Source organism: Mobula hypostoma, chromosome 18 (genome assembly GCF_963921235.1).
Source record: "Mobula hypostoma chromosome 18, sMobHyp1.1, whole genome shotgun sequence".
In the NCBI taxonomy this organism is placed as follows: Eukaryota; Metazoa; Chordata; class Chondrichthyes; order Myliobatiformes; family Myliobatidae; genus Mobula; species Mobula hypostoma.
In genome coordinates this window covers 56,313,135-56,325,768 of record NC_086114.1, presented here as the reverse complement: position 1 = coordinate 56,325,768, position 12,634 = coordinate 56,313,135, and the positions used below count along the sequence as shown (strand labels likewise).

The following is a 12,634-nucleotide window of genomic DNA, read 5'->3' as shown; positions in this document are numbered from 1 at the left end:
AATAGTGGATGCATTAGTGATAATTTTTCAAAACTCTTTAGATTCTGGATTAGTTCCTGAGGATTGGAAGGTGGCTAATGTAACCCCGCTTTTTAAAAAAGGAGGGAGAGAGAAACCGGTAAGCCTGACATCAGTAGTGGGGAAAATGCTAGAGTCAGTTATCAAAGATGTGATAACAGCATATTTGGAAAGCAGTGAAATCATCGGACAAAGTCAGCATGGATTTGTGAAAGGAAAATCAAGTCTGACGAATCTCATGGAATTTTTTGAGGATGTAACTAGTAGAGTGGATAGGGGAGAACCAGTGGATGTGATATATTTGGATTTTCAAAAGGCTTTTGACAAGGTCCCACACAGGAAATTAGTGTGCAAACTTAAAGCACATGGTATTGGGGATATGGTATTGATGTGGATAGAGAATTGGTTAGCAGACAGGAAGCAAAGAGTGGGAATAAACAGGACCTTTTCAGAATGGCAGGCACTGACTAGTGAGGTACCGCAAGGCTCAGTACTGGGACCCCCAGTTGTTTATAATATATATTAATGTCTTAGACGAGGGAATTAAATGCAGCATCTCCAAGTTTGTGGATGACACGAAGCTGGGTGGCAGTGTTAGCTGTGAGGAGGATGCTAAGAGGATGTAGGGTGACTTGGATGGGTTAGGTGAGTGGGCAAATTCATGGCAGATGCAATTTAATGTGGATAAATGTGAAGTTATCCACTTTGGTGGCAAGAACAGGAAAACAGATTTATTATCTGAATGGTGGCCAATTAGGAAAAGGGGAGGTGCAACGAGACCTGGGTGTCATTATACACCAGTCATTGAAAGTGGGCATGCAGGTACAGCAGGCGGTGAAAAGGCAAATGGTATGCTGGCATTCATAGCAAGAGGATTCGAGTAGAGGAGGAGGGAGGTACTACTGCAGTTGTACAAGGCCTTGGTGAGACCACACCTGGAGTATTGTGTGCAGTTTTGGTCCCCTAATCTGAGGAAAGACATTCTTACCATAGAGGGAGTACAAAGAAGGTTCACCAGTTTGATTCTTGGGATGGCAGGACTTCCATATGATGAAAGACTGGATCGACTAGGCTTATACTCTCTGGAATTTAGAAGATTGAGGGGGGATCTTATTGAAACATATAAAATTCTAAAGGGATTGGACAGGCTAGATGCAGGAAGATTGTTCCCGATGTTAGGGAAGTCCAGAACAAGAGGTCACAGTTTAAGGATAAAGTGGAAGCCTTTTAGGACCGAGATGAGGAATAACTTCGTCATACAGAGAATGGTGAATCTGTGGAATTCTCTGCCACAGGAAACAGTTGAGGCCAGTTCATTGGCTATATTTAAGAGGGTTTTAGATATGGCCCTTGTGGCTAAAGGGATCGGGGGTTTGGAGAGAAGGCAGGTATAGGGTTCTGAGTTGGATGATCAGCCATGATCATACTGAATGGCGGTGCAGGCTCGAAGGGACAAATGGCCTACTCCTGCACCTATTTTCTATGTTTCTGTGTTGGCCAGGCAGCATCTATAGGAAGAAGTACAGTCAACATTTCGGGTTGAGACCCTTCGTCAGAACTAACGGAAAGAAGAGATAGTAATAGATTTGAAAGTGGGAGTGGGAGGGGAAGACCCAAAATGGTAGGAGAAGACAGGAGAGGGAGAGATGAAACCAAGAGCTGGGAAGTTGATTGGCAAAAGGGATACAAGGCTGGAGAAGGGGGAGTACCATGGGACGGAAGGTCTTGGAAGAATAGGATCCCACCACCAAGCACATCTTTCCCTCCCTTCCCACCAATCTCCCTCCTGGCACTTATCCTTGTAAGCAGAACAAGTCTACACCTGCCCTTACACTTCCTCCCTCACCACTATTCAGGGCCCCAGACAGTCCTTCCAGGTGAGGCAACACTTCACCTGTGAGTTGGTTGCTGTGATATACTGTGTCCGGTGCTCCCGGTGTGACCTTCTATATATTGGTGAGACCCGACGCAGACTGGGAGACCGCTTTGCTGAACACCTACGCTCTGTCCGCCAGAGGAAGCAGGATCTCCCAGTAGCCACACATTTTAATTCCACGTCCCATTCCCATTCCAGTATATCAATCCATGGCCTCCTCTACTATCGAAATGAAGCCACATTCAGGTTGGAGGAACAATACCTTATATTCTGTTTGGGTAGCCTCCAACCTGATGGCATGAACATTGATTTCTCTAACTTCCGTTAATGCCCCTTCTTACCCCATCCCCGGTTATTTATTTATTTATTTTTCTCTCTTTCCCTCTCAGAATAACTCCTTGCCTGTTCTTCATCTTCCTCTGCTGCTCCCCTCCCCCTTTCTTTCTTCCTTCCAAGGCCTTCTGTCCCATGATACATCCCCCTTCTCCAGCCTTGTATCCCTTTTGCCAATCAACATCCCAGCTCTTGGCTTCATCTCTCCCCCTCCTGTCTTCTCCTATCATTTCGGGTCTCCCCCTCCCACTCCCACTTTCAAATCTCTTACTATCTCTTTTTTCCGTTAGTCCTGACGAAGGGTCTCAACCCGAAATGTTGACTGTACTTCTTCCTATAGATGTTGCCTGGCCTGCTGCGTTCCACCAGCATTTTGTGTGTGTTGCTTGAATTTCCAGCATCTGCAGATTTTCTCGTGTTTGCGTTGTGTCATCTTGCCTTTAGAATGCTCCTTCCTCCTTGGGATGTATACAGTATATCCTGTGTTTCTGAATTACTTCCAGATATTTCAGCCATTGCTGCTCTGCCATCATGCCTGCCAGTGTTCTTTTCCAATCAATTTTGGCCAGCTCCTCTCTCATGATTCTGTAATTTCTTTATTACACTGTAACACTGATACATCTGACTTTAGCACCTCCTTCTCAACTTGCAGGGTGAATTCTACCATATTATGATCACTGTCCTCTAAGGGTTCCTTTACCTTAAGCTCTCTAATCAATATTGGTTCATTGCACAACACCCAATTCTGAATAGCTGGTCCCCTGGTGGGCTCAGTCATGAGCTGTTCTAAAAAGCCATCTCGTAGGTATTCCAGAAAATCTCCTCCTTGAGATTTAGCACCAACCTTATTTTCCCAATCTACCTGCATATTGAAATCCCCCATGACTATCGTAGCATTTTCCTTTCTACATGCATTATAATCACTCATTATAATTTGTAGACCACATTTTTACTACTGTTTGGGGGTCTGTAGATAATTCCCAACAGGTTCTTTTCAGCCTTGCAGTTCCTTAGCTCTACACACAATGATTCAACACCTTCCGGCCCTATGTCACCTCTTTCTAATAGTTTGATTTCAGTTTTTACCAGCAGGGCTATGCCACCCCTTCTGCCTATGATACAATGTGTATCCTTGGACGTTAAGCCTCAGCTGTAATCAAATCACATCAAGTTTAATTATCATTCAATCATACATAGTGACAGTGAATAAAACAGTGTTCCTATGGGGCCAAGGTGCAAAACATATAAAATAGCACATTCAAAATAATGAGCAAATAGCACGAGCAAAGAAGCATATTCACATGGAAAAAAACATATATACAGTACAAGACCCTGAGCAACATGTACCGTAACTGATGGTGCAGTCTCCCCAGCAGTGCGCAGACGCACACAATCCAGCCTATCATTGCACCACTCAAACACGGGAGGGTAACTCTGACATGAGAGGCCAGTCCCCAGTTAAGCCCAGACACCTCTGGTGTTTCCTGACCTGGTCTACAAAAGACCAGTAATCTTCTTTCAGCCGTGATTCAGTGATGCCCACAACACCATACATGCCAATCTGTAACTGTGCTACAACTTCATCTACCTTATTCCATATATGGCACACATTCATATATAACAACTTCAGTCCTGTGTTCACCCTTTTCGATTTCGTCTGCCTTGTACATTGCCACTCATCCTGTCAACTGCAATTTTGCCCTATCATCAGCTTCTCTTTGCTAGCAGTCTCACTACGCATTGCCTCTGTTTGTAAACCAATTACTTGTTCCTCTGCAGTGCCACTCCAGTTCTATCACCCTGCCAAATTAATTTGTACCTCCCCCAGAAGAGATCCCAATGATCAATAAATCTGAACCCCTACCCCTGCACCAGTTCCTCAGCCATGCATTCACCTGCCAAATCATCCTATTCTTACCCTCACTGGCGCGTGGCACAGGCAGCAATCCAGAGATTACTACCCCGGAGGTGCTGATTTTCAGCTTTCTACCTAGCTCCCTAAAATCTCTCTTCAGGACCTCTTCACCTTGGCTACCTATGTCATTGGTGCCAATATGTACCAAAACTTCTGGCTGCTCTCCCTCCATTATAGAATGCCATGGACCAGATCAGAGACATCCCTGATTATGGCACCTGGGAGGCAACATACCATCCAAGGGTCTCTATCGCGCCCACGGAATCTCATCTCTGTTCATCTGACTATGGAATCTCCTATCACCACGGTAGCCCTCTTCACCTCTCTTCTCTTCTGAGCCAAAGCCCCAGTCACTGTGGCTCCCCCCACCCCAATCCTCCTCAACAGTATCTAAAGTGGTATACTTATTATTGAGAGGAACAGCCACAGGGGTACTCTGCGCATTTCCCTTCCTTCTCCTAATAGTCACTCAGATATCTGTCGTCTTCAGCCTAGGGGTGACTACCACTCTGTAGCTCCTATCACCTCCTCATTCTCCCATGAGCCAAAGATCATCGATCTGCAGCTCCAGTTTCTTAATACATTCTCTGAGAAGTTGCAGCTCAGTGCACCTGGTGCAAATGTGTTTATCCAGGAGAATGGAGGTCTCCCAGAATTCCCACATCTCACACACAGCACAAAACACTGCTCCTGGATCCATTCTCACTGCACTACTATACCCTAACAGACAAGGAATGAAGAATTAAGAACAAAAAGAGAAACTTAACAGAGATACTTTACCTTGCCTAAGCCTTATGAGCCAAAGCCACTCCAAACACTGATCCATTCAGAACAATGGCCGTTCCTCTTGCGGTTGCATTATTTTTATTCCCACTTTCTAATGAATCCCACTTGGTGATTGGTCACAGTCCAACTCCAAAAAACTGCCGCGAAGTTCTGCCTTTCCAACCTTCAGTGCAGACCTGATTGAAAAGGTAGTCCTCTTCACGTACTACCGTTTGGTGATTGGTCGCAGTCCAACTCCTGAAGGATTCCACCCACCCTGTTCATGGAATATTTATCTACACCAGGACCACCAGACTCAAAAACAGTTACTTTCCCCAAGCACTAAGGCTGATCAACACCTCTACCCAATAACTCCACCACTACATTTATTATTTCCTGTCAGTCACCTTATGTATAGCCTAGCATCACTTCATGGACATGTGATCAATATATATATAGAAGCTATTTTAGGTATTTATGTTGATTGTGTTTTTGTGCTGCATGGAATCTGGAGTCACAATTACATTATTCTTCTTTGCACTCGTGTACAGGAAATGACATAAACAATCTTTAATCTTACTACAATTCCATTGTATTGCAAATCATCACCTTCGAAGAAAAGAAAGCAATGTGTTTCTTTAACCCAGTTCTGTTTTATGTGGGGCTGCTTTCAACAATATCTTGTTTTGTTTCAGATATTAATGAATGTGAAGTCCTTGCAAACTTGTGTCAGAATGGACGGTGTATTAATACTATTGGATCTTATCACTGTGTCTGCAAGAATGGCTACACCACAGACATCACTGGCACATCCTGTAAGGGTAAGTATCTTGAAAGAAAATTATCGACTCAAGGTTATAGATTATACAGAGTTTAAAGGACAAGGGTGAAAAATAATGGATATGAATTTAATTTATCATGTGATGAATTATAGATGTTTATTTTTTGAATATAATATTTGAACTAGGTCTTTGAAGGTTCTCAGTTGACCAGGCCATTGTATATCAAATAGTTAAATCAAGGCAAATGGACTTGCTGTGTTTTCTAGTAGACGTTTCGCCACTCATCCAAGAGGCTTCTTCAGTTCTGATCCATGGTGGGTAGTTTTCCGGTTTATAAACCCTGTGAGGCATCTCCACAAGAGTTCACACCTCCATTCATGCAAAGATAAGACTAATGACCCTCTATGACCCTTAACAGCGCTCATGTGAGTGCTATACCTTTAAGAAACTCACAGAGTTTATAAGCCAGAAAACTACACACCATGGATTAGAATTGAAGAAGCCTCTTGGATGAGTGGTGAAATGTCCTCTATACAACACAGCAAGTCCAGTTGCCTTGATTTTACTACTGCTTGATATGAATATTTAAATTAATATCTACAATAGAACCAAGTACATTGATAGTTCAACTAATCTGTGAAGAATGAATACTGGTTTAATTTTATGTGTCCCACTATTTTCAGGCATACCAAAACATCTATTTATATAACTTACTAAATACAGTAACTATTGCTAGACGCTATACAAATATATAACAACAATGTTAGAAGAATTATCAAGTAACATTGGTATGGGAGGGCTTTTCAAGTTACGAAGCAATAATGCGGGGAGAGGTGGGCTTTGTGTAGGAACTGAAAGCAATGTCACAGTTAGCAGAATGGGATGGGATGCACAGAAAATAATAACAGGAATAGGAGATGAGATAGTTCAACTGCTAGCTCATCAATTATTTTCTGATTAGAAAGTGTAATCATCTTGATTCTATTTTCATGCTTACCATTAGTATAATTAAAGTAGGGAGCTCTCTAATGATGTATATTAAGTATCGTGTTTTGTAGTTCTAACTGTGCTAAGCATTCTGTTGGTAAAGTTAAAAATATATTTCTTTTCAAAGTACATATATGTCACCATATACAACCCTGAAATTCATCTTCTTGTTGGCATTCACAATAAATACAAACAAACGTAATGAAAGACCGCACATAACAAGATAGACAAACAACCAATGTGCAAATACAAAAAGAAAATAACCATAATAATAAATGAATAAGCAGTATATATCAAGAACATAATATGAAGAGTCCTTGAAAGTGAGGTTATGGGAACAATTCAGTGTTGGGGTGAATGAAGTTATCCCTTCTGGTTCAGGAGCCTGATGGTTGAAGTGTAATAACTATTCCTAAACCTGGTGGTGTGAGTTCTGAGTATCCTGTAACTCCTTCCTGATGGTAGCAGGGAGAAGAGAGTATGACCTGTGTGGTGGGGATCCTTGAAGATCAATATTGCTTTACTGTGATGAACTGGGCTGTACTGACTACTTTTTGTAGGTTAATCCATTCAACTTGTTTCCATACCAGGCTGTGATGCAACCAATATATTCTCCACTGCAAATCTAAAGTGTTATATGACAGACCAACTCTTCACAAACTTCTAAGAAAGTAGAAGTGCTATGGTGCTTTCTTTGTAATGGCACTTAAGTGTTGGAACCAGGACAAATCCTCTGAAATAATAACACCAATGAATTTAAAGTTGCTGATCCTCTTCACTTCTGATCCCTTGATGAGGACTGGCTCATGGAACTCTGGTTTTCTCCTCCTGTAGTCAATGATTAGCTCCTTGGTCTTGCTGACATTGATTTAGAGGTTATTGTTATGGCACTACTCAGGCAGATTTTCAATCTCCCTCCTATATGCCACTTCGTCACCATCTTTGATTCGACCAATAATAGTCATGTTGTCAGCAAACCTTCAGTAAATATGGCATTGGAACTTTGCTTAGATTCACAGTCATAAGTATAACGAGAGTACAGCAAGGTGATAAGCACAGAACCACGTGATACACCTGTGCTGATAGTAATTGTGGAGGAGATGTTATTGCCAATCCAAACTGACTGAGGTCTGCAAGTGAAAAAATCGAGGATCTAATTGCACAAGAAAGTATTGAGGTTTAGATCTTGGAGCTTATTGATTGTTTGAGGAGATGATAGTGTTGAATGCCGAGCTGTAGTCAATGAAGTAAATCCTGATGAATAGCATACATCTTTACTGTCCAGATGTTCCAGGGTTAAGTGAAGAGCTGTTGACCTGTTGTGGTGGTAGACAAATTGAGCAGATTCAAGTCACTTCTAGGACAGGAGTTGAAATGTTTCATCACCAACCTCTCAAAGCACTTCATCACAATGGATGTTTCTTTTAAAAAATTACATGAGAATTTCACAAGGACCCATATAAAATGTTTCATTCATTTGCTTGCAAGTTTCCCTCCAAGTTACATGCCGTCTTGCCTTTGAAATATATTGTCATCTCTTTGTTATTTCTGGGCATATGTACCACCTTCACAAGAGTTCCATTATTTCAATACTGTGGCTCACTATCACCTTGTTGAAGGTAATTGGCAATAGGCAATGCTGACCTTCCCAACAATATCCACACGCTTACAGGATCCAGCTGATTTCCATTGCCAAAAACATAATTTGTAATGGCATTCTTGATCTAATGCCTTCATTATCCTGGTGCAATTCAACTGAGGCCCACACCTAAAAATGAATCAAGTATTTCCATTGTATCTTTGGATATAAGTTGATAATTCAACCCAGTTCCAGCATGACACAACATTAAGGGAGTTTCCCCAATGTGCAGCAATGTTAAGGCTTGTGAATGAGAACGATGATGTGTGAATTCGTTACGATGGAAGATGAAGACATGCTGGTTGGCAAAGATAGGGGTACTAGTTAAAGAGAATAAATTACGCTGCTATTTCAGCAGAAAGAGAAAGCAGCTAGCTAGGAGCAAGGAAGTCCTAGCCTATGTGTGATGGGGTTATATAAAGAATGTAAAATAAAAGCAGAGTTGAGCAAAGACTTAAATATAAAAAATGGTAATTTCTGTCATACATCTAACTATATTGTGACTGTTTATAATGAAGCCAAGTAAAGCAAGTTTTTGGGCAGAAAAAGTAAAGTCGATAGTTGATACGAAGTCAAATAAGACACTGTTGAATGTTGAAAATACTCTCATATCTGTGATGTATAATCTGCATAGATATAAAATGAGTATAAATGTATGTGGATTAAAAATTAGTAAAATGTTATTTCTTAATATTCTTGTATAAGGGAATGATGAGCAGTTATTCAGGACAATGTTTGTCCAACATCTGACATTCCTTAAAAAAAATTATGCCTTCATTATACAAAAATGATACAACTCCAATGTGCTATGATCAATTTTAACATGCAGTGTGTTCCCATTGAACTTTCCTTCAGATTGTACTGTTATATTTGCTAATGATGAATCTCATAATAGTTGTGATTCATTTCAAACATGTTTCTTTCTATTCTAACAGCTGCAGTTACTTTTAAAGTACTTGAAGAGTTTATAATTTACATTCTTCTGAATTACTAGATCTTGATGAATGTCTGCAGTCACCAAAACCATGTAATTTCATCTGTAAAAACACGGAAGGAAGCTACCAATGCGCATGTCCCAGAGGATACATACTGCAAGAAAATGGGAAAAGTTGCAAAGGTGAATATTTTTTTATCAAAGTAACTTACCTCGTCCAGATTTTCATTACAGGCCATTTCTGGTTACAAATCCATTTCCGGTCTTACAGATGGCCAGAACTTTATCCAGAAGTCAAAAAATACACAAAGTTGTTTCCCATGATGGGGGGAGTCTAGTACGAGAGGGCATGACTTAAGGATTGAAGGGCGCCCATTCAGAACAGAAATGGGAAGAAATTTTTTTAGTCAGAGGGTGGTGAATCTATGGAATTTGTTGTCACAGGCAGCAGTGGAGGCCAAGTCATTGGGTGTATTTAAGGCAGAGATTGATAGGTATCCGAGTAGCCAGGGCATCAAAAATTATGGTGAGAAGGTGGGGGAGTGGGACTAAATGGGAGAATGGATCAGCTCATGATAAAATGGCGAAGCAGACTCGATGGGCTGAATGGCTGACTTCTCCTTTGTCTTATGGTCTAACTAGATCTTCCATTTGTAGGGATGAACCTATGTACATATGTCAGACTTTTGAATTTAATAACATTTGGGGCTCATTTATATGTACAGGTGTCCCAGAAGTAGCTGCTCATAACTCATGAACATCCCGTATTATTCTTCAACAGATTTAAATTAAAAATTAATTTTAGTTGCTGGCAACTGTTGATTAATTTTATTTAAGTGCCAATTTTAATTATCTGAAAGATGATTGCTTTCATAAACAGATTTGACAAGTAGCAGGTAAGAATAATAATGACAAGCTTATTGCATTGGCGTCTCATTTATATTATATTTCAGATAGTTATCAATTAGTTGCTAACTTCAGCCCTTCATTCTAGGAAGAATAAAACCAACTGCTTCTTCATAAGTACAAAATTAAATAAAGGATTCATTCTCTGACACCTGGTTGAAATTAAAGTTACATATAGTTTGACGTGCAATGGGGGCACTTTTTTTTAATTAGTCCTTTCTGCTATTACCAAATATTTTGTATTACGCTGACATACAGTATAAAATGCTGCCCTCGAGGACATAGCAATCTGCAATTAAACAAGCTATATTAAACAGTTAAAAATGTTAGGAGAAAAATAATCCTATTAAGTTTTGAAAATCCTTAAATTTGAAAATTTGATATTTATAAAGGAAATGAAGCCCAGAACATAATATTCTGGATATTTGTTTAGATTTTTATTTTTCTAGTTGAACCTATTAATGAACATTAGGTTAAACAAAATTTGAAGTTTTAGTTCCCAGTGGTGGTAAGGTAAAAAGAGACGTTTTAAATATATGGACTAGATTTAATAATTACCTTCCCATTATATGGCAGCATTCAAAGATATGGGGCAGCACAACAGTGTAGTGCATTTACTTATTAGAAAAATAAACAGATATCAAAAAAATGACATTTTTTTACTTATTTAGACAGACAGCACGGTAACATGCCCTTCCAGCCCAACAAACCTGAACTACCCAATTACACACATGTGACCAATTAACCTACCAGTCCATACATCTTTGAAATGAGGGAGGAAACCGAAATACCCGGAGAAGACCCATGCGGTCACGGAGAGAACGCACAAGCTACTTATAAACAACGACAGGAATTGAACCCATGCCACTGATGCTGTAAAGAATTACATTAACTGCTACACTATCGTGCCACCCCAAAAACCGATGTCCACTGGTTTGAGAATCCTCTATCCTGGGGGAAAAGTCTTCTACCCTGTTTATGCCTCTTAATTTTTAACATCTACAAGGTTACCTTCAACCTCAACTACCTCAGGAAAAACAGCCTATTCAATCTCTCATGCCATCCTCTCCTGGCAACAGCAACATGTTTGTGCATCGTTTCCACTTTTAGCTTGAATCACATCCATTCTGAGCATGGTGACCAGAACTGAGTACAATATTCCAAGTATGATCCAACACTGGTACTACAGTAACATGATGTTCCATTTCTTGCACTCAGAGCTCTGCCTGATAAGGCAAGTTGGCCAAATGCCATTTTCACCACCTTCTTTCAGGGAACAATGTACTCTTAGGTCTCTCTGCCCAACAACACACTTTATGCCCCTGCCATTCACTGGGCTTGATTAACTTATCAAAACGCATCACACTTGTCTGAGTTCAATTCCATCTACTGCTCCTCTTCCCACTTTTCCAGTTGATAAAGATCCTGTTGTCGCCTTATACAGCCTTCTTCACAGTCCATTGTACCACTATTTTTAGGTACTCTGCAAACTCACTAATTATGCTATCTATATTTTCATCCATTTCTAGGGTTCCAATAAACAAGAGAAGTCAATTTTAGCATTGCAGCAAAACAGATAGCATTCTCAGAATTCCATTACCAGAACTGTTTTAAGTTGCTAAAAACCAGAAGAAATAGACACATTTGAAAAGATATCTTTACTTCACACCTTATTTATTATTTATGGGAAATTGGAGTAGTATTTTTAGACATCCTTGTCTATCATTTCACATAGTAATTGCCCACAGCCATTATTAGAAGGATCCTGAAGAAGGGTCTCGGCCCACAACACCGACTGTTTATTCATTTCCATAGATGCTGCCTGACCTGCTGAGTTCCCCCAGTATTTTGTGTGTGTTGCTTTGGATTTCCAGCATCTGCAGAATTTCTCATGTTATAAATTATTAGAAAGGCCATTTCACTTCCTTGGATGTTGCTGGTTGAAAACTAAATGTTGACAAAAAGTACATGCAGAACTCAGCCTTCAAGTAAAAATGAGCTATCCTATCCATGGGACGGCAAGAACTTGCATTGAAAGCACTGTCCCTCCAATAATGCAGCCATACACCATATTAAACCAGAATGTTCACACGGATGCACATTTAATCTATTAAACCTTGAACCATCCGCATTTTGCCTCAAAAATATAATAATGGAATGTCATCACAATATACACTGGAAATATGCACGATCTGTACCAATCAAATTTCTGTGGTGGCTTTAACTTTTAAATAGAATACACAACTGAAATTTCAAGTATTTCAGAAAGGCATAAAGCATGACGTGTTTCAGTTGGTGTTGATAGTGCTTCGTGGGAAAATCATAGATAGGTGGTTATTTTTGTTGATCCACTACTTGTATTATTCCAAGACCATTCGCAGTATTATTACCAATCTCAAAATGTGATGTACTTAATATTATGGCATCGGTTAATCTTGCGGGAGTCTTCACTCTCCAGGGCGCAGGCCTGGGCAAGGTT

General features: G+C 40.2%; 1 protein-coding gene across 3 annotated transcripts in view; it reads left to right on the top strand.

Annotated features, from left to right (window-relative positions):
* Positions 1–12,634, top strand: part of LOC134358560 (fibrillin-1-like) — a 462,213-nt gene that overhangs the window by 409,139 nt on the left and 40,440 nt on the right. For all 3 annotated transcript variants that reach the window (XM_063070931.1, XM_063070932.1, XM_063070930.1), the window contains 2 exons: positions 5,603–5,728; positions 9,310–9,432. In XM_063070931.1, coding sequence (XP_062927001.1) covers positions 5,603–5,728; positions 9,310–9,432 — 249 coding nt within the window. The remainder of the gene's footprint in view (positions 1–5,602; positions 5,729–9,309; positions 9,433–12,634) is intronic.